The sequence below is a fragment of the Taudactylus pleione genome, unplaced genomic scaffold (genome assembly GCF_031769625.1).
Source record: "Taudactylus pleione unplaced genomic scaffold, aTauple2 ptg001621l, whole genome shotgun sequence".
NCBI lineage: Eukaryota > Metazoa > Chordata > Amphibia > Anura > Myobatrachidae > Taudactylus > Taudactylus pleione.
Window position 1 is genome coordinate 80,105 of NW_028286018.1, and position 21,846 is coordinate 101,950.

The following is a 21,846-nucleotide window of genomic DNA, read 5'->3' on the forward strand; positions in this document are numbered from 1 at the left end:
CCTGGTTCTCCGGGTAATAGGGATCATCCTTCAGCTGCAAACTCTTCGCCTCCTGCTCCCCTTCTGGCTCCACATTGACGTAGTCACTCAGCATCTCATCTGCCTTCTCGATGATGTCTCTCACCTGCTCCACAAAGGAGTCTCGCTCCGCCGCCAGGATGAACATGTTGTGCACCTGATGGCGGAAAAGCAGATTTGCCGATGGGCTGCACACGCCATGACACGACTGACCCCTCCCCCCCTGACAACTGTGGTTTAGGCAACTCACCATTATGGAGGCAATTTCCTCGGGATTGTCTCCATCCAGGTCAAATTTGAAGGTGACCATCTTGCGGTTGTGGGTCTCCAGCTGGCACTCCACTACCCGATCGCCTTTGTTAGATACCTACAAGAGAACATAAACCGTGCTCAGTAATGAGGCACAGGCCACACTAACACCATCCTCAACTATCTACAATAGCGCTTCCCAAATATGGTCCTCGAAGAACCCTGAGCAGCGCATGCTTTCCAGGTCTCCTCAGCGAGCCACAAGTGAAATAATTAGCACCACCTGTGGATCTTTTAGAATGTGCTTCAACACGGAGGTCTGGAAAACATGGACTGTTAAGAGCTCCCTAAGGAAACCGTGATCTAGAGCGTATGTTAATGATGCAATTTTGAAGGATCTGTAAATGAAGTCCATATATGTCCAGGTTACCAGTAGCCGAACGAGGCTGAGCAGGACCATGGCTTTAAAGGGAGATTAGACCACGTTCCTGTTGGGACAGACTGAGCGGCAAGCCCCAGAGAAAATGATTTAATAGTACAGAAATCCATCTGTCCATCAGCTGTAGTAGAACACAGGACGTGGGATACATCAAGGCCACCAAGTCAGGGAGAGAGAGACAAATGGACAAACAAATGCTTTCCCTTTCCCAGCTTTGCTGCCACATACCAGTGGCCAGACTGTCCCTATACCAGTACACAGAAAAAAGTCCAGGGCACTCTGTCTTCTACTGATGGGGGGGGGGGGGGATAAGGAAGTGAACGTGGATGGTCTTGGCCCCTGCCCAATCAACCCCACACTCACCCCCCCCAATCCATATTAGGATATGAAGCACTCGCCCAGCCTGGTGCTTGTGCGTTCTCAAACGCCAAGGGCATCATAATATGGACAACACCTGGAATGAGGATACTCTATACAGGGCTTGACAAATCCCAGGGGCCAGGTCGCCATGGCTACCAGATTTTGCTGCCTGGCTACTAGATTTTGCAGTGAGGGAGGAAGCAGATCCTCATCAGCTCCGGTGGAGATTCGTGCCTATATTATTACTGCGGTGCTCATATAATGCACAGGAGTCCATGTGCTGAGTGTAGCCTGCGGTGACTGCTGTGCCTCTGTCCGTCCCATCCTGGCCTGCTCTGATCCCTGCTGTCTGTCCCAGTCTACGCTGATCCTCCTGTACATCCCGGCTGTTTACTGTCTCCTATCTCTGGCTGCATAGAGCTCTCCGGTAGTAGGGTCTATGCGTGGCCAGGGATTGCGGAGCGGCTTCAGAGGGATAGTGGTGTGACCACGAGGGGAGGGGGGTTTTGTTGTACTTTCTGGCACCATTATTTTATGTGAAATGTGGTCCGTTATTACTGGGGGGTGGAGCAGGGGAGCTGTGCAGAGCAGTGAGGGGGCCTCCATGTTACTGTATCCATTCAACTGTGACCATTTTGTGGACTAGTATAGTGTGTATAACACAGAGCTGTGCTCCTCACTCACTCTTGTAAGTTTTTGAGGGGACGGTGGTCTGGTTCCTACTTTCATACTGGCTCCAAGATTTTAGAAAAATTTGTCAAACCCTGCTCTAGCAGCCATCTACCAAAGTTTGGTCAACTGATATATTTTGTAACAAGCCAAATAAATATAATCAAGGGTTCATTGTACAATGTAGCATGAGGCAGTATTCTATAACAGCCACTAGATGGCGCAGTGTGTTGGCAATTACCACAACAGAGATCACCAACAATAGTTTTGTGGGGTTTAATGGTTTTTTGTACTAGAAAGTAGCTCTGTACATCTGCATCTAGCATTTTCCTGAACAACATTAGTAATAAACATGAGGTCAACACAGCAGGAACTTACATTAAGAATTCTGAGCTTAGGGCGGGTAGTTTTATCATGCCGTGACCGGCTGCGCACAGACTTCCGGTAGTGCCGCTTGGCGGTGCGTCCTTCGTGCCTCCCACTACCAGCAGCTCCCTCATTTCCATCACTGAGCCCAGATGCCACGTCTGAGTGGGCACTGCAAGGCAGGGGTGAGAACACAAATTGAGAATGGGGTACACAAACAAGCAAACATGATGCATTTGAGCACGAAACCTTCGTCCCCCCCCCCCATTACCTGTCCATAGAGGAAACCACCTGGGTGGTCTGAGGGGGCAGTGTGTCCACAGGGGCGGTTTGAGTAATACTCAGGGGTCCCTGTTAGGAAACAAAAATAAATAATTGGAGGTCAATAATTTTGTTGCCCAACTTGTGAGAAACTTTAAATGGCAGCATGGAAGGAAAACCCACAACAGCGCCCCCTAGCTTACAATCAATAAACATGCAGGTCAGGTGGCGCTGTAGCCGCACAGCGAGCAGTGTGACGGTGAGGAAGGGAGTTATTCACTAGCACAGGAGGCGAGTGTGAGTGCGCCACTCCCTGGCAGGTGCCAGTGACATGCTGGTGGAGGGCTGGCAGCAAGTGGCAAACTCACATCCCAGCAGAATGACCAGTGACAGCATGATCTCCACAATATAAAGTCATCCTGCTGCAAGAGAAAGTCACCTATTAGCCTGGCATCTGACTGGCAGCAGCATGTGGGCAGGGATCATCATTACCGCTGACCTTAATTTAGACGACCCAGCCCCCAGATGTGTTGTTCCGCCATGTCTATAGGGGGAATCAAATGTTTTTTGGGCGCCCAAATGCAATAGGCCCCCAATGGAGCAATTCAACTGTTCCGTTCCGGCGCCAATGCCATGTGTTCTCGCCCAAAAGCACAGGGTTTTGCCGCGTATAGCAGCTAACCCCCGTCTAATGTCGAACAGCCCAATTATCACACATTTCTGCTCGCCAACTCAGGAGACTGCGAGCAAAAAAATTTGCGCAGCCAGGGTTATCCGCACTCGAACGGAACAACAACTGAATTGCTCTGTCAGACGCCCAAGAGAAAGAGCCGAGGCTAAAACAAATGCTGATCCCTAAAAGTCCTATATAACAAGTGGTTTACCTTCCTAGGGCTGGTCTGTATGCTGAAGTGGGTGACACGCTGCAAGGCGATCAGGATTGGGGGCTGCTATTAGAATGATATTGTAGAAGAGCCAAAAGGTGGATAACGTCTTTATTATACCCTAGAAGTTCATAAAATGCACCCCCCCCCCCAATACAGTGTGTATAAATAGGCACACAGGGCATTAGTGATAACCCAAGACGCTTTCACTATTAAATTTATACCCACCAGACTAACCAAACAGGCAGCATCGTAACAATACCCACAAGTAACTCCTTTTATATCTTTGGCCCATATGTGACCCAGAAACTCAAGGTAGCCGATGAGATTCCGGCCCCTAACGTCATACAGGGCCTATTTAGAAAGTAAGCTCTCAAGAGCAGGGCCCTCTAGCCTCACGTGCTTCTCCTCCCCCTACTTATAGTATCATGTACTCCTAACTCCCCACAACGGCACCTAACACCTGGTTGCTCATGTCCTGCTGCTTGTGTTATACAGCTATGTCCTTGTCCTGCATTGTTTTGTATTACTATTAACTGTTTTTATTGTGTGCTCATTTATGTACTGTGTAAGGCGCTGCGGAACCTTTGTGGCGCCATATAAAGGATAATAATAATATTGCATGCTCATGTATGTGCCTAGGGCGCTCTACACTACATCTCGCAGCCAGCAGCATATGTGCTAAATTCCTGACATACAACCACTGACCGCACCTACAGGACACATCAGGTCTGTGTCTCAGGACGCAGGCCCTCACCTTGTACAGAGGCGCCTGGGCACAAATTCAGCTGGGCGAGGAGGAGGAGATTAGTCCCCCCCCCCCCCCCTGCTCCAAACACCCCTGATGCAGAGTAATAATCTATATAAGACGCGTCTGCATTTTATGTATACTGAGAGAGCCAGAGAGTGTGGATGTAGCCAGCTACCTCGGTCACCGCATGGGGCGGATTCACAGGCACAGGGGCTGCAGGCTGCACGGCTGGGCCTCCATGAGACAGTACCCCGCTGCCGTCCAGGTAAGGCTGTGGCAGGCCAGCGTGGTATCCGGGCTGTGGCAGGCACTCTGTGTACATGGTAGTGGATACCACTGGTGGAGGGTAGACAGAGGAAGGAGGTAGGCCTGTCTCCAAAGGGAACGGAGATGGAACGGGAGGCTGAAAGCCCTGCGATGGGGACATAGAAAAATCAGTCACTAGATGAGCGACGAGTGCAATGACGTAACCCAGCAGAACAGAACACGCAGAAGAAACCCAGACAAAAACATTTACTGCAGTACAAACACTGGACTGTGGTGTAGCTGTGTACCCCAATACAAACTTCAGCCATCTAAGCAGACATTTTCCTTCATTCAAGTGTAATCCCACTCATTCAATAGCTGGTGACATGTGAGGACACCGACAGTTTCCAATCTGGCCTGCAGGTGGCAGTACCTGGTACGCAGAGTCTTTTGGAGGCAGCAGCAGCTCAGCGGCTTGACCCTGGGTGGTCCGCAGTGTAACAGGCGGAGGCACAGGATGCTCAGGCTGTCGGGGGACCGGAGCTAAGGGCTGGTGAGCAACGGGAGGCATGTGGCCTAGGGAAATAGTTGCTGGGCCAGTAGGAAGCACCGATGCCCCTAAGGAAAAGAATGGCAACCCCGACACAGGTTGACCAAAGCCTGGTGACATTGGTACGGGATGGGTTGGGAAGCCAGTGTGCATCATGGCAGTGGGCACGGTCAATGGCAGCTGTGGGACAGTAAATTGGGGGAGGAGAGGCAGGGCCACCAAAGGCTGCGCCAGTGGCAGGAACTGAGGCGGGAGGGAGGCAGCCGCTATCGGGACCATAGCTGGGTATGGTGCGGGCATGGCTGGTGCAGGAACCACGGGCTCTCCTTGGATAGCTGGTAATGGCTGAGAGACAGGGAGCTGGCAATTAAGAATGAGTAAAAAAAGATGTAGAGATGATTTGATTTAGCAAGCCAGGGTCAGAAGCAGGACAATATTACAACAGAAACTAAAGCATTAACAAGAAAGAAACACACAGTAACAAGCCATGCAGGTAACAGGCGGGGGATGGAGGGGGAGCGAGGGATGGGACGTGTTACACTCCTCTCCCTACACGCTGCTAATCCATTCCTTAGTAAGCGCACATGGCGTCTCCTGACACTAGTGACCGCATGTTACATCACACCGCAGAACAGCTGCCCCTAGTGTCACTTTATCCACTCATTATATTACAAGAAACCCGCAATGAGAGAGATAAAGGGCACTCGCGCCATTTCCACCACGTGGCTAAAGGGAAACTATAGCAAAGCTCTCTTCTCATACAAAACACTAATTCTTATTGCTCCGAGGGGCTACGCAGTCAGCGAGTGGCTCCGAGGGGCTACGCAGTCAGCGAGTGGCTCCGAGGGGCTACGCAGTCAGCGAGTGGCTCCGAGGGGCTACGCAGTCAATGGGTGAGGGCCAATACGGACAACAGGAGCAAATTACCCATTTCAGGGCCGCATTCAATTAGCGGCGATAATATCGGCCGATTATTTTGCGATATTATCACACCCGGGATAACTGTATACACCAGTGTTGGCTAACCTTGACACTCCAGCTGTTGTGGAACTATATATCCCAGCATGCCTTGCCACAGTTTTAGCATGCCCTAATAGCAAAACTGTAGCAGTGCATGCTGAGTTATGTAGTTCCATAACAGCTGGAGTGTCAAGGTTAGCCAACACTGGTATACACCGAAACAGGCGAAAAGTTTTCACCATCTCAGAGCTGATGGAAAAAATTGCAAAATCCCTACTTTTGGCTAATATTGTGGAGATTTCTTTCAGAACCCTTTGGACATCCCTCCTAATAATAAATTACCCCAAAAGTTGTTTGTAATTTGCGTAATTTGGCCCAAAATGACCTAAGTTTTGTGTGAAAAAAGAAGAAAGAAAAAATTGAAAATGGGTTTAACGTATTGAATCTGGTATTTCGGGGGGCTGTAGGATTGCGACAGGTGTTTTAAACATTGCACGTGGCTGCCGCAGGTGGTTTTTTTTAAAAGTGTGCTTTTACAGCACCAAAATGTACTTGCACCCATTTTTACGTACCCCCTAATTTACGTGCAGCAGTAATTTCCTGGGGGGGGAGAAAAAAAAAAGAATCTTTCGTTCATTGTGTCTTTTTTTCATATACGCAAATTACAGCCAACCGACGCATTTTAAGTACCAATAATAATTTCATTAAGCCCACTAATACACTTCTAAATTAATTTCCTATTGACGTTAGCCTTTTTTTTGGGTACAGACCCCTTTTTCCTAGATGTCCTGACACTTCCGCCTGTTTCCAGAGGACAAATTATCGCACCTACCCGTTGTTTGGGAGCGTGCATGCCGGAATCGGTGATATTGCGCAATAATCAGCCGATATAATTGAATACGGCCCTCAGTATCGGATGCGCAGGAAAAGGTGACTGAGCAGAGCTTGCTTACAATTATGGCCTTTTCTACGCTTTCAAATACTGATGTATTTTGACATAAGAAAAACGCATAGATGCTGAAATAATCTATAGATGTCAGGACGGCTCCTGTCTACGGACAGCTTCAGCCAGTGAGAATTATTTATATTTAAGTTGTATGGCGCCACAAGGCTCAGTAGCGCTGTATTAGGGGGTGATTAAATGCTCACCATACATAACAGTATGAAGGAGGAACACAAGGACAACTCACTACATGTAAAAGCAGCTGCGATGACCCTGCTCCAGCCCTGCTGCTAAACCATACACCGATTTCATTTTAGATTAGAGGTTTAGAAGCTGTACAACCTAAATAACAGTGTTTACTAAGGCACCTGCATCCTGAGCCCCGGGACCGGGAGGACTGAAGATTGCAAGCGGCAATCTTTTCATCGGAGGGCAATCCGTGCTACGTAGTGTATCCCTTTAGCTAAAGTTGTAATCAGAGCAGAGTCGCCAAATAAAACAGCAAGCTGAAGAAACCAGACCACCCCTACTGTGGCAATGGAAGTGGCCGTGAGTCACTTGCCTTAGCTGCCAATGGCCAGTTCAAGGTCATACCATGCACAGCGGAGGGTGAGGGGGGAGAGCAGAGACAAAGACAATCATGCAGTGAGGAGCTTAGCAGGATAAGTGGCTAAATTAAAGGCAAGATATGAGAGTTGCTGTGAGTGGGGGAGATTAGGTGGGGGGGGGGGGGGTGCAGGGTCTGCCCAGTCTATAGCTGGGATACAGTGGTGATCAGTCCTTGGTAGGGGGTAATAACACATGCCCGTCCCTGGTGAACACAGCCGCTTTTCAACCAGCTTCCCAAGCGTGAGTGTGCGAGGGAGCGTAGCATGTGCCGACGACTTCATTGAGAATCACTAACTTCTGTGAGACCGTCGTATTCATTAAGGGAAGCACGTAATGGTCCCCCGCACAACATGGGCAACAATAAATGACATTTAAACCCACAACAATGTCACTTAGTGAAAAGTGTCCCATTAACAAGTTGCAGAACGCGTGTTTAGTAGACATTCTGTGCAGGTCGGCATTTATTAACAAAGGTGGGTGCTGGCACGGTCATTACTTGCCTAGTGGGCACGGATTAGAAGTCACTAAGCTGAATGCCCCTATCTGCTGTGTGCCCGTATTATACCCATGGTCCTTCTGTGCGCATTACCTGGTTAGCACATCAGCGCTATGACATTTAACAAACAAAATGCTGTAAAATAGCCGTCTCAGCAAAACTGCCACGGAAACGTGGTATGGTAACGGCGCCAACTAGTCCGTGCCACTCACCTGGCTCCCCGTGGCAGCAGCTTGAGTTTGGGCAACTACGGGTTGCGTTGGGGCGGATAAGCCGGAGACGGGTGTTGGAATCTGGTACTGGGCTGTCTGGTGAAGGGGGGGCGGCTGATGCTGAACACCCTGAAAAACACAAAATTAAGCCAGTGATAACCCTGGACCCGCCGCAGGGGTAGCACGTGAGGCTACGCTGAAAGGATAGTCACTAAACCCTTATAGACCAAACAAATTCTGCATTAATGCTGAACTCCCAGCCCTCTACAACTCCATATCTCCCCAGTAAGAATAGGCACCGCCAGTAGGTGGTGCTAGAGAAGGGGACTGTCCCACTCTTCACTCACCTGTGTGTGGGTCGCAGGCTGGGTGCCAATACCCGCTGGCACAGAAGTCATGGTGGGCTGCCCTGGTACCTGCGCCTGCTGGAGTAGGACGACACCAGATTATAACAGTAACAATACAGAGCTGAATCATTTCTCATATCCTAGGCCACGAATCTCTCTGCCTTTTAAATAATCAGAATCTAAAAGAAACTTTTTTGCAGATAAATAAAAAAAAAAAGTATACCTGTATATAACTACCTCAACCCAGCAAATATATACAGGACATAGAACCTCTGCAGGGCAGATACAGATCATCTCAGGTCAGATCCATGCATTTTCTGTGCCGATTGTTAGGATCTCTAACTGCTGGGTTGTGAGACCTGGTTACTGGGATTCATACACCGAGAGGCCACCATATAGGAAGGAGCCATGTGCCGGCAACTACCACATACTATCTAGTAAAGGAATGGCTATATATAAGGAGGCAATGACAGTAAAAGTTATTTCCCTAGCAGCCCTATAACCACCACAGATAGATAGGTCGCTTAGCTCCCTAATAATCAGAAACACATCCTGGGACACAGTAACACGTATCTCATAAACGGACAGTATTGCCAGGACGGGAACCCTGGTATTGGCCAATAGGGATTTCTAAGCCTAGGATGTCGTCGATATCAAATATAATTCTTATGCCGGTATCAAACTATACTAATACGGATAATCGGTAACTGAAACGCAGGAAGGATCTGTACGATTGCTATTCTAGTGGCATCACATATTGGAGCCAATCAGCAATTGCAACAGAACAAGCACGCCTTGTGTATGTGGCACAGCAAGCACCACGGTCTGCTCCCGCAGGAACTTTGCCAGAACAGTCTACAGGTAAAAGATAAAATTCCTCTCTAATAACCTGATGGTTAAACACTGCTGACTGCGCAGAGAAGCCCGCTGCTCCAGGCTGGGGGAAGCAGAAGAAGACATGCGGCTCCTGATACAAAGCCTGTGTGTACATGACAGCCATGTCCGAGCTGGCCGCTGGCGGGGGGGACAGATAGTCTCCAGGGTCCGAGGAATGTCTCTGGGATGAGTCGCTGGAGTAGTCAGAGCTGAGATCCGGCCCGTTGCATCGGTGGGTCCCCGTGAGGGACGGGACGGGCTCTGGGCCATGGTGGCTGCATTGCTCCTCGGTCACAGTCTGAAGACGGCTCTGCAGTAATGAACTGTGAGGAACCTCTTCTACCTCAGCAGAACCACGGCGTGCACGGTAAACGCGGTGCGGCAGGTACACCGCGCCCTCAGGTCCAGACGAATGCACGTGGAACTCAAAAACACATCCCTGATGTCCTTCACTGCCCTGTGTGAGGACCGGAGGAGCAGACTGAGGCACAAACACCTGATGGAACATAATGTGGGGATCGGATGTCACTGGTGCTGACATACTCCCTAGAGGCGAGGGCTGGTTCAACCCACTTTCCAGTCTCAGGCTCTGGACTGGGCGAGCGATGTAACTCTGTCCAGTTTGATAGTCGTACACGGAGCCAAGCTGAGCCAGCATTGGATCTTTCACGGGCCCAGGTCCAGCTGCAGTGCTGAAAGCTTCAGTCTGTGTGTTGTAAGGTAACCCAGTCAAGTAAACCGCCTCCACCGGTCTCACGGTGGCATCGCTTGCCGTCACCGGCCTCCCATCTACAAACACTGCACCATCAAAGCTTTGGTGCCTTTGATTGGTCTCTGCAGAAGACCTGACAGAAGACTTCCCTAGGACAGTTAATCCATCTGACTTCCGGTTCACGGCGTCCATGCCTGGCACTTGGAGAGAACTTGGCCCAACTGTCCTCATGGGTGGCTGGCAATTGCGGGCCTGAGCTTCCAGGAAGGAGGTGCTCTTCCTCCGCTGTGTGGTGGCCGCTTTTAGGGATGAGAAGGTGGGTGGTGGAGAAAAGGACATGGGGCGCTCATGAATGGTCGGGAAAAATAGCGGCGAGTCTGGTAGGGTTGAATGTGCCACGGACTGAGGCTGCATTAAATATGGACGAGATAAGGAAGGTGAGACATTTAGACAACAGGAAAAGACGAACAAGCACTTTTGATCTTACAATCACCTACAGAGAGTGAGCAGGGAGTCCGACAGACAACACAAATGGTCATTAAATTCATGCTTTGCCAGAGCGCACACAGGCTGCATTGATGGAGACATGCTTTGCCATAGGAGTTGCTTTCCGTAACAAATATCTGCATTCAGCCAAGACCCATTCCGGACTATCCCTTCTGCTGCTTTAAATATGGTGGATGTTCTACCTTTACCTACGCTACCGGCAAATATTTCACTAAAGAAAAAAAAAAAAAAAATGATTACAAGTTCTGCCGATTTAAAAGGCCTGATTCAGAGACGGGAGCAAATCTGATTCCGTATGCTGCGGACTCGGGAATGTCTCAGGCACTCGTGGGAGCTGAGATGCCCGCCTCACGTATAAAAGTGGGTACATCGGTCGCATATCGAAACCGAGCAAGCCTATGCCATCTCAGACACAGCACCTCCTCCTAGGACGCCGAGGCCTCTGCAGCCACAAACCAATTCGCAGAGCCTCACAAGACGCCTAGAAAACGGTCCCAACACCTGCGTTTCTCTAACTACCCCCCCCCACCCCTCTGCCTCCCCCAAATGCTGACCACCTCTCACTTTACTAATAATTGCTCTCTGCCACCGCCGTTGCTAATCCATCGGCGCACATGCGCAGTGCGGCTTTGACGCATGCGAAGTGGCGATAAAACCGCTGCACTGCGTCCAACAATTACATTGCGTCCATCTCTGAACCAGGCCTAAAGTACTTGCATACTATCTACTTGGGAAGCAACGGCAAAAATGTCAGCAGCTTGTTGTGTCTGCGGTAGAACCATTAATGCAGCCTCTATGATAATAACACCAGCACGGTAAGACAGGTGGTGGTTGGTGGAAGCAGAAACCGGTTCTCTAACAGCGTAATGTGTGCGGTCAGGGAGGGAGACCTGGGGGAGAGTTTTATAGCAGCACAGAAGTAATAACACATCTAACACCATTAATGTGTTTTTATAGGAGATGCCATTATTTTGGATGCAAAACCTCAGGTAGATAAATACTTAAAAGGAGCCAAGAGGAGTCTGTACGGGAGAGGAGCCTGGTCTCCTATAGGAGGAGACGGGAAGCGGTATTTATCCACAAATGCCTGCTACAAAGGACAGCGAAGTGTTATGTTGTTCTTTTATAATAGTAGTATTATGCGGAGATTATAAATAGTCTATGAATATCTATTATTGGCGGTTTTGGGAGAGAAACGCCAGTAGATCAGATCCACAGTAATATTACTAAGCGTTACCATGACATACTATGGAAGCAGGTAGCTATACTGTCTGTACTGTGTGATGATTTTGATCTCCAACATACATTTTATAAAGTAGCCAAGGTGAGAACCTCAGTGGTCCTTGTCCTCCTCTTCCTACTTCTCACACGTTTCAGCTTCCAACAACCACCAAATCTGTATTTTTAAATGCTAGTGAGAAACGCGTGGCCAGCTGCATGTATTTAATGGTGACTTATCTGCCATGCCAGGAGATACGGGGCAACAACACATACAGGGCTGGTATAGAGGGTGGGCAGGCTGCAGCGTCGGTGGTGCTTGCGGGTGCTGGCGGACTGCATGGGCAGGACGCTCTCTAGAGCCTTGGAAAGCTTTGCAGCAAAGGATTCCTCAGGGGATGTCCAGGGTGGAGAAGCGGGTGCTGACCGCACATGGGGAGGAGTGCAGGGGGCACTGGGGAGGAAGGGGGCAGCAGTGGAAGCGATAGGGGCACAGACTGACATGCTACGACCTCGGCGGGGCTACAGGAGAAAAGAAAACACATAAAACAAACTCTACAAACAAAAAAAAAGAAAAAGAATAGACATGAAGTAATGAAACGAGCAGCTATAACCTCGGTGAGAATGTGGTGTCACTGAAGGCATGAGAGGAGCAGAGGGGTGTACTGCTCTGCAGGTTTGGTAACGGTTATTAAATAGTTATTGCATAGAATGGAATTAGTCGACACTAGATGGGATCAGGTATGATACAGAGAAATGTCATTATGTAAAGAAACACAAAACAAGGATTTCAGACCACTAAATAAAACACTGTTCTTAAATACTACAGCGGCAAATGAGACAAAGCCCTATATGTCCGCAATCATCGATCGTGCTTGCGAAACGCGTGGTCTCATTTTGGCAAACCATAACTGGGTGACGTCGGATCAGAATGTATCTCCTGGTAGTGAATAGATTTTGTTGATGACGTTTAATGGTTGCAGAAGGGGTCCAGACATAGGCAAATTCGGGACTAGTTTAGGCACTGGTTGGTTAATTGGGCCTTGAAACTCCTGCTTAATATATTTATATTCACTCTAATTTTAGCCTTTTGCGGGTGCTTCAGTTCACAGGTCACAGAATCCAATAGACGAGAGATTAACATGTTATAAACAGGAGGTGAAACATATCAGAGGAGGAAGAGGTCAGTAACATATTCCCTAAAGCTAACCTGCATAAAGGGATTTATTGCACTGCAAATGGCTTTTAAATGCAAGTTAAATTCATAACCAAAGGGCTGTATCTTGTGATGTTCACGCCTATAGTACACTCTGATTTGCAATACCAGAGAGGCCGCTTGTGTTTTCCTGCCCATTACTCCTCTACACTAGAGCAAGCGAAACGCAACTAAACCTTGGTGGTTACTAGGATTAGTGTAGATCGGGTATATATTAGTAATAGAAAGGGCAGCAAACCTGCAGACAGGGTCGTTTATACACGAGGGAGTGTGTGTAGTACATAAGGGCTGTCAGGCAGGACTTCCCATCCTGTGTGTAACAAATCACCTTACAAACTGAATAAAAATCATGATTAAAAAGAACAATATAAAGGGAACAAGGAAAAGAAGGATGCAGGAGAATAGGGCATATACATTACATCAGGCAAATTACTGACAGCCATGAGGGGGGGACATAATGCAAGAATCTCGTGCAGCATAGTGTATCAAGGGTTAAATACAATCACACTGTGCATGACATTTCCCTATAGACAGATCTATATTCTATATGGCCAGTCACCGGCTGTATGCGGACACAGGAAATGTACCGTATACTGTCACATACACACAATGACAACTGACTATTATAATATATTTAGTGTTGGCATAAGATACAAGATGCAGACTATAGGGCTGCACCAATACCCAAATCACCGCATTCACCGTGTGTAAGTGACAGACACCTTAATGGGACGTTATCTGTATACTCTAAATTAACTAATGAAAGACAACAATTACAGTAATACAGTTATTTACAGGAAAAACTAACAATATTGTAACTAAAGTTTAAATAAACGATAATTTAACATCTGGGAAAATCTAACACAAGTAAAAGGTATTTCCTCCAGGAAACAGCAACTACACAGAATTATTCCTCCAAATGATATATTATACCGATTGATAGCAATTATATCCGTAAACGCTTAAGAAAAGATTGCGCCTAAGTTCTGCGTGCTCGGTGCGCTGAAATAATGTGTGACTTCTCCTATATGATCTGCCTTCTTACCCCCAGATAAGCAGTGTATCCCCCCGGGTGGGCGGCAGGCTGGCCACTCTGCACGCTGTATGCAGGGACAGCGGCGGATAGCAGACTCGGATCCTGCGGAGTTCCAAAAGACACAGCTTGCTGACTGCCAACGCGAGACTCCGTGTACAAAGAGCCTTGTCCGCTGTCGACCAAACCATCGGCTGAGGAGGGAGAGGACAGAGGACACAGGTCAGATTAAAGGGACACAGGAAGGAGCCCACTAACACTTAATTGTTTGTAGTAATAAAACAATTACACTGGGAAAACTAATAAACAGATGTTTTCTAGATTAAAAACTACAATTCAAAACCCATCGCTGTAAAGACAATCCAGATCCTCACCCCAGACCCCGGGGCTACGGAAGCTGGACACACACACACTCACATGTGACCGATATGCTGGGCTGCTGATACTGCAGATGCTGATCCGCCTCTGGCTCCTCCGGCTCCACCTGCGAGGAAGGGGCGTTTGCCGGGCCCGTGGAAGCGGACGCTGGAGCGGAGACTGCAGAGGGTTTTCCTGTGCCCAGAGGGGGGCTCTGAGGCTGCACGTCCGCCTGCTGCGACTGGCTGCTCTCCTCTTGTTTCCGCTTCTCCTGCTCCTCCCGCACCTGCTGCCGCTGCTCTCGCTTGCGTTTGATTAGCGACACTCTGTCTTTGATCGCCTTGGCCATTGTTTTGTGATCGCCTTCACAGACGTAGCCGGATTCCACCTGGACGGGAGAGAGCGAGCGAGAGAAGAGGGGGGGGTTCAGCCAGTACTCTATAGCCTCCTACAGAAAGCTTCTCTTATTATCTGCAGCTAATGGAAGAAGCCACAGACTGTACGGACAATTGTATACAGGCCACAAATGATAGCCACAGCGAAAGGCGCTCGTTTACATGTATTGAGTCGTAAGAATAAATTGGACACATTCTGTGAGAAAGTATCGAGCGCTCACCATTTCCTGCGCTACGTCATCAGGAACATCCCTCTCCAGGTCAAAGGAGAACTCAATGGCCTCGTTATCCTTGTATTTGCCCTTTAGCTTCTTGATGTCCTCAATGCGCAGCCACAACTTGATGGCGATCTTCTCCCCGTCATCCTCCTCCGCCAACTCCACTCTCACCCCGGTCTCCTCCTGGAAGAAGGCGTGGTTCAGGAGGTCTTTGATGGCATACCTGTCCAAACCATAGCGCAGTGTCAGTAACCTACCCACCTGCACCAATTATGCCAGTCCCACGTCTGCCCGCACAGGAATCATCAGAGGAACCCTAACAGCCAGCATTCATGTCTAATCTACCCAAGAGCGCAGTAGGTGGTGTCACTGGGCACCAGGGCTGGGAGCCCAAAACCCCACAAACCAGGTGGGTAATGGGAAACACAGCCTCAATACTTTGGGAGCTGATAAAGGATACAAAGATCACCGAACCACTGCCCCCCTTTCTCTCTCATATATAGGTATTCTGCTATATGCCCCATTAGGACACGGAGAGCGCAGGGAGGACAAAGGGTCACTGGGAAGCAGTATACTAAAAGGTAACTTTATACTCGTCATCTTAAAAGAGAAATAGCAAAAGAATGAGGCATTGTATAAACAAGCCGGCAGCATGACCTGTTTATCACCCGGAGATGTGTGTGTGATACAACAATCTACAGAGAACCAGTTTGACAGGATACTTGTATCATTTATTATAGATACGCAGATTAAACTAGCCCCTCCCAGTTTCCCAAACCACACTAGCCCCTCCCAGTTTCCCAAACCACACTAGCCCCTCCCACTTTCCCAAACCACACTAGCCCCTCCCACTTTCCCAAACCACACTAGCCCCTCCCACTTTCCCAAACCACACTAGCCCCTCCCACTTTCCCAAACCACACTAGCCCCTCCCACATCAACTTGACCTACACGTGAACAGACAAGGAGCTGGTTAAGTTAAAACACTCTGTGCTGCTGTTACCATTCTACGGACTGGGCAGCCCACCCACTGAACAAGAGGTGTTCCGGCCTTAGTCAGTCTCCACAACATAAGAGCAATGCTGTACTTTATGCTATAGGCTAGGCACCTTTCATCTTTATTCTGCTGGATGCAGCCCTCTATGATCTCCTTCACCTCTGGAATGGCGACCTTATCGAAGCTGGCCGGCTTCACACCCTGTAATGAGAGAGTAAGAACACAGGAATGAGAGGGGAAGGGCGCATTACACCGAGCTACAGCCACATCTCTAATTACAGGCTATTCGCACGATCAGCCGCAGTCCCGGTAAATGATTTTCAGGCTCTTCATATAATAACTAAACCTTATTACACCTGCGGTAGCAGCACAAGGTGACTGTCCCCGGCCAGGCCCTGCAGTGTTCCAGAGTCTAGCACTCAGGCAGGTAAATAAGATATAAACCGTGAAATAGGTGCTATAAAGTAGTGTTCGCTTCATGTGAAGAGGGACAGGCGCTATCCGGTCAGGTGGATGACTTTCAGAATGTCTACACTGCCTGAGGGAGCGGCCAGGGGGGATATTTACTAAGAGGTCAATTTTAAATAACTGATCAATTTATAATCAATTAAACTCAATCAACATTGATGTTGTATTTTTGGGGATAATAATCACACAAATTACTAATATTTATTAAAAAAAAAAAGCGATTTAGCCCTAGAAACACGACATCGATGTTGATTAATTTTCATCGATCAAAATTGATTAAAATGGAACTTCAGTACATACACCCCAGGGGCTGACACATGAACTGCAATTTTGAGAATTTAACTTTTCTTTAATGCCAGATTTATAACTTGTGATACTGCGTTTTTAAATTATTTTTTCCATTTATTTGTATTTTAAAAAAAAAAAAAAAAATTCCTTTAACCATTGTGACCTGCAATAGTGAAAACCGATTATTTTTAAATTGCATTTATCCATGACAATTGTGAGTTGTATTAGGATGCCATTAATCTAATAAATCATTTATGGATTATTTATTTTTTTGTTGGGTCATCCCTTATTTGCCAATTGCAGCCTATATTTCATCTTTGGGTGAGAGGGCTTTTGACCACTTATATCTTAAGTGCTGACACTGCCTGTAACAGTCCTATATTGCTGGGCTCCCATCTATGGAGGGTATGGGACTAGTTTTGCATAGCAGTAGTGTCACAATGACGTTTTAAACTATAAAGTGCCCTTCTCAGCGCCTGATACTCCGTTTTCAATGTCAACAGGTTCTGAATGTCAATTCTCCATGCCACACCTGCCCAGGCATTATATAGAGAAAAATAATTACACAATAGGTAATGCAATGGGCGACCTTGTGGGGGGCTTCCTCCGGCCTACAGACAGCCATGAAATATGAGCATAAGGCGTATTAGGTCACAGAATATGTATACTATATGCCCCATGACATTGTAGAAGTCCTTACACAACCTAAACTTTTATAAATATCCATCTAGGGGGTCAATTCAGTTAGGAGCGAGTTTGCAAATAGTTTGTACCAAGAAACTGACATGAATTTGCGGACATGAGAAATGTACAATTCAAAAGAGAAATGGCAAATTCACGGCACTAGCGGCGAGCTTGCACAACTTTTGTACAAAAAAAGTTTAACTTCGAGAAATGAATGAAAAAGTGGGTAAACCTTACTGGAGCCCAAAAAAGTGCCAACTGAGATAGCGAGGACCATATGTAAGGCTATAGGGAAAGCACTGGAGGTTCTTCAAAGGTGATTTTTGCACTGATTGAAAAATGAGAGCAGCATGGTTTTTTTTTCAGCATATTAAAGTCTTTCCAGCATTTTGGGGAACAGAAAAATGTCTGTATAGTAATTTTTCAGTATTTTTATACAAGTTTGTAAAAATGATAGTTATGGTTAAAACTTACCCTTGTTAGCGCTCTTTCTTCGAAGTCCATAGGGTCCACAGAGAGACATTGGGGTGTAGTGGGTCCTGGAGGACCAGACACCAACAGCAAAGCTTTTTCAATCCCAGGATGTGCCGGTCCTTCCCCCTATAGCCCACCCACAGCCTGAGGACACTTCAGTTTTGTTTACAAGCCCAAGGCAAGAGCAAGATAGGAGAGAAGGAAGACTGGTACACTAAAGAATCACACTGACACAGAAAGAAACAAGTGACCAGAAGAAAACCAGGTGCGTCAGTGCGGGTGCCCTGTGGACCCTCTATGGACTTCTAAGAAAGCGAAGGTAAGTTTTACCATAACTCCTTTTTTTTTCTTCAGGGTCCATAGGGCTCCACAGGGAGACATTGGGGATGTCCCAAAGCAGTTGTTAAAGGGCGGGAACGCACCTGCGCTGATAGGAGAACCCTATGCCCAAAGGAAGCATCCTGAGGGGCAAATGAATCAAAGTCATAAAACTTAAGTAACTTTGGACTGAAGACCAGGTGGCCGCCTTGCATAGCTGTTCAGCTGAGGGGCCATGCCAGGCTGCCCACGAGGGACCCACAGTGCGAGTAGAATGAGCAGAGACTGTAGTCGGCACAGGAAGGCCTGTCTACGTGTAAGCCTGTGAGAGATAGACTCTGGCCAGATGAATTTGCATGACTGTTTGTTAGCTGGCCAACCCTTCTTGTGCAATCCATATAGGACAAAGAGGGAGTCTGATTTCCTGATGGTAGTACGGTCCACGTAGATCTTTAGAGCACGGACCACATCCAAAGATGCCTCACCTGCCGAGAGGTCTGGTGAATTTAAGGCCGGAACCACAATTTCTGTATTCAAGTGGAAGTGAGAAACTACCTTAGAAAGGAAGCCTTGGCGAGTTCAAAGAACAGCCCTGTCATGATGAAATATCAAAAAGGGGGAGCGGCATGAAAGCGCCCCTAAATCTGATACCCTACGGGCAGATGGTATAGCCAGAACAGTCTTCGTAGAGAGCCATTTGATATCCACCGATTCCAGAGGTTCAAATGGAGGTTCCTGAAGTCCTTTGAGCACCAATGACAAATCCCATGGAGCCACAGAAGGGACAAAAGGAGACTATCCATAGAACACCTTGCATGAAGGTGTGGACATCTGGCATAGAGGCAATCTTGCGTTGAAATCAGATAGACAAAGCAGAAACTTGCAATTTGAGAGATGCTAGGCGGAAGCCTAGATCCAGTCCAGCCTGAAGTCAAGAATTCGAGAAAATCTAAAGACCAGAGGGTCATAGTTTCAAGTAGCACACCATTGCAAATATGAATTCCAAATTCTGTGGTAAATCCTAGCTGAGGCCGGTTTACGTGCTCCAAGCATGGTCTGGACCACAGAGCTAGAAAATCCATTAGCCGTTAGGAGGGAAATCTCAAGAGCCAAGCTGTTAAAAACAGACGGGCTCGGTCCGGATGTATACAAGGACCCTGAGACAACAGGTCTACTCGTAGAGGAAGTTGAAGAGGAACATCTATAGAGAGTCTTAGAAGATCCGAGAACCAATGATGTCTCTGCCAAGTCAGAGCTATTAAAAAGGACTGTGCCTCCTTCCTGTCTGAATTTCTGAAGAACTCGAGGAAGTAGGAATATTGGAGGGAAGAGATACAGTATGGCCAACTAGAAAGTCCATGTCACCGACAAGGAGTCTTTGAAGGCCGCGCGGTGTCCTTTGTTCTAGCTCCGCAAACTGGAAGTTTGTTGTGTCTTGAGGCCATGAGATGCACTTCTGGAAGACCCCATTTGGCCACCAAAAGATGAAAGACTTCTGGATGTAGAGACCATTCTCCTGCATGGACGTCATGACAGCTGAGGAAATCCACTTCCCAATTCAGAATCCCCGGGATGAACACTGCAGAGATGGCTGGGAGATTGCGTTTGGGCCATGTGAGAATGCGGGACACCTTCGTCATTGCTGATCGACTTCGAATGCCCCCTTAATGATTGAGGTAGGCCACAGCCGTGGCGTTATCGGACTGTACCTTTACTGGCCTGTTTTTCAGAATATTCTGAGCCACAGTGAGAGCTCCGTATGTGGCTTGAAGTTCCAGGATCTTGATTGGCAACATTGCCTCGATTGGGGACCATCGGTTCTGGAAGAAGAGTTGGCCAGATACTGCGCCCCACCCTCGGAGGCTTGAATTCGTGGTGAGGAGAGCTCATTCGGGATCCAAAAGGGACGACCCTGGTTCAAATGGGGAGTCTGTAGCCCCCAGGATAGGGACAGGCGTACCTCTGGGGGGAGGCTCATCGTCTGGGATCTGAGCAGATGAGGTAGTCCGTTCCAGCAGGAGAGGATCAGGTGTTATAGGGGCCGGGAGTGAAACTGGGTGAACTCCACCATGTCAAAAGTGGATACCATTGATCCCAAGGCCTGCATTGTAGAGTGAATCGACACACTGCGACTGTGCAGCAGTCTGCGTAGTCTGTTACTGTATCACTGAAATCTTGTCTGTCGTCAGGAAGATTCTCTGAACTCGAGAGTCTAGGAGGGCTCCCAAATGTACCATCCTTTGAGAGGGTGTCAAGGAAGACTTCTTCCAGTTGACCAGCCAACCGTGCATGTGTAGAAAGGTAATTGTTACCTGCAGATGGCGTTGAAGAGTCTCTGGTGAGCTTGCCAAAAGCAAAAGATCATCCAAGTATGGGAGCAGTCTGATCCCTTGACAAAGTGAGGCCGCCATTACTGCCAATATCTTGGTAAAAACCCGAGGGGCAGTTTAAAGGCCAAACAGAGCCTGAAATTGGTAATGTTGCTGTAGTATAGCAAACAGGAGATATTGTTGATGAGAAGGCGCTATAGGCACATGTAGGTAAGCGTCCTGAATGTCCAGGGAAACCATAATCTCTCTAGGCTCCATAGCTAGGATAATAGAACGGAGAGTTTCCATACGAAACTTGGGTACCCTGATAATCTCAGATCTTTGAGCAAGTTTGAGAATAGCCGCGATGAGACCCATTGCGCTTCTGAATCAAGAAAAGGATAGAATAATAGCCCTTGCCCCGTTGTGAGGAGGGGACCCGAATTATTACTCCTGAATTCAGTAAGGACTGAATGGCTTTGTGAAGCAGCAGGGCCTTGGTTGAGTCCGATGGAGGTCCTGTGCAAAATAACAGTTGGGGGGGTTCGCCTTAGGAAGGAGAGGGCATATCCGTGGGAGACCACTTCTCTTACCCAGGCATCTGACGTGGTCTGATGCCAAACCTGGGAGAAGAAGTCTGCCTCCCACCCTGGGAGCTCCCAGGGAGAGGCCCGCCCCATCAGGCTGCAGGCTTGTCCATAGACATGGCTGGTGGATGTCTAGTAGCCCAGGCCTGTTCGGCCCTAGGCTAGGAGGCCTTGGCCGATGTCTGGTGCTGTGGAAGAGACTGACCTTTGGCTTTTCCTCGAGGGTGAAAGGATGACGTCCGAGGCTTTGTATTATATGCAGAGGGCAGGAACGCAGTCTTGTTAGCCACCAAGGTAGTCACAATTTTATCTAGCTCTGGACCAAATAGGATGTCCCCCGAATAGGGAAGACACTTCAGACCCCGTTTTGAATCTGAATTTGCTTTCCAGGAACGGAGCCAAACCATACGACGGGCCACTACCGGGAGAAGGACCGAAGCATCCTGGGATTGAAAAGCTTTGCTGCTCGTGTCTGGTCCTTCAGGTCCCACCTACACCCCAATATCTCCCTGTGGAGCCCTATGGACCCTGAAGAAGAAAGTTGGAACACACTTGTCCCATCAACACCTCTTACGCTCGTCTCTCGTCATTTACACCTCCACACCCCCCACACCCAACCCCCATCATTTACACCCCCCCCACACCCAACCCCCATCATTCACACCTCCCTGTTCCTGTCCCCCATCATTTACACCCCCACATACCTGTCCCCCATCATTTACACCTCCACATACCTGTCCCCCATCATTTACACCTCCACATACCTGTCCCCCATCATTTACACCTCCACATACCTGTCCCCCATCATTTACACCTCCACATACCTGTC

The 21,846-nt window shown here is 48.2% G+C and overlaps 1 protein-coding gene across 12 annotated transcripts in view; it reads right to left on the minus strand.

Annotated features, from left to right (window-relative positions):
- WNK1 (WNK lysine deficient protein kinase 1) overlaps positions 1-21,846 on the minus strand; it is a 111,568-nt gene that overhangs the window by 25,842 nt on the left and 63,880 nt on the right. For 9 of the 12 annotated variants that reach the window (XM_088464243.1, XM_088464239.1, XM_088464240.1 and 6 more), the window contains 14 exons: positions 16,002-16,090; positions 14,896-15,115; positions 14,340-14,667; positions 13,935-14,116; positions 11,950-12,195; positions 9,250-10,356; positions 8,361-8,438; positions 8,014-8,142; positions 4,677-5,153; positions 4,173-4,409; positions 2,373-2,452; positions 2,114-2,273; positions 269-385; positions 2-175 (listed from right to left, as the gene is read on the minus strand). In XM_088464243.1, the coding sequence (XP_088320369.1) occupies positions 2-175; positions 269-385; positions 2,114-2,273; positions 2,373-2,452; positions 4,173-4,409; positions 4,677-5,153; positions 8,014-8,142; positions 8,361-8,438; positions 9,250-10,356; positions 11,950-12,195; positions 13,935-14,116; positions 14,340-14,667; positions 14,896-15,115; positions 16,002-16,090 (3,624 nt within the window). The remainder of the gene's footprint in view (position 1; positions 176-268; positions 386-2,113; positions 2,274-2,372; positions 2,453-4,172; positions 4,410-4,676; positions 5,154-8,013; positions 8,143-8,360; positions 8,439-9,249; positions 10,357-11,949; positions 12,196-13,934; positions 14,117-14,339; positions 14,668-14,895; positions 15,116-16,001; positions 16,091-21,846) is intronic. The other 3 variants (XM_088464246.1, XM_088464248.1, XM_088464249.1) reach the window with 3 other exon arrangements.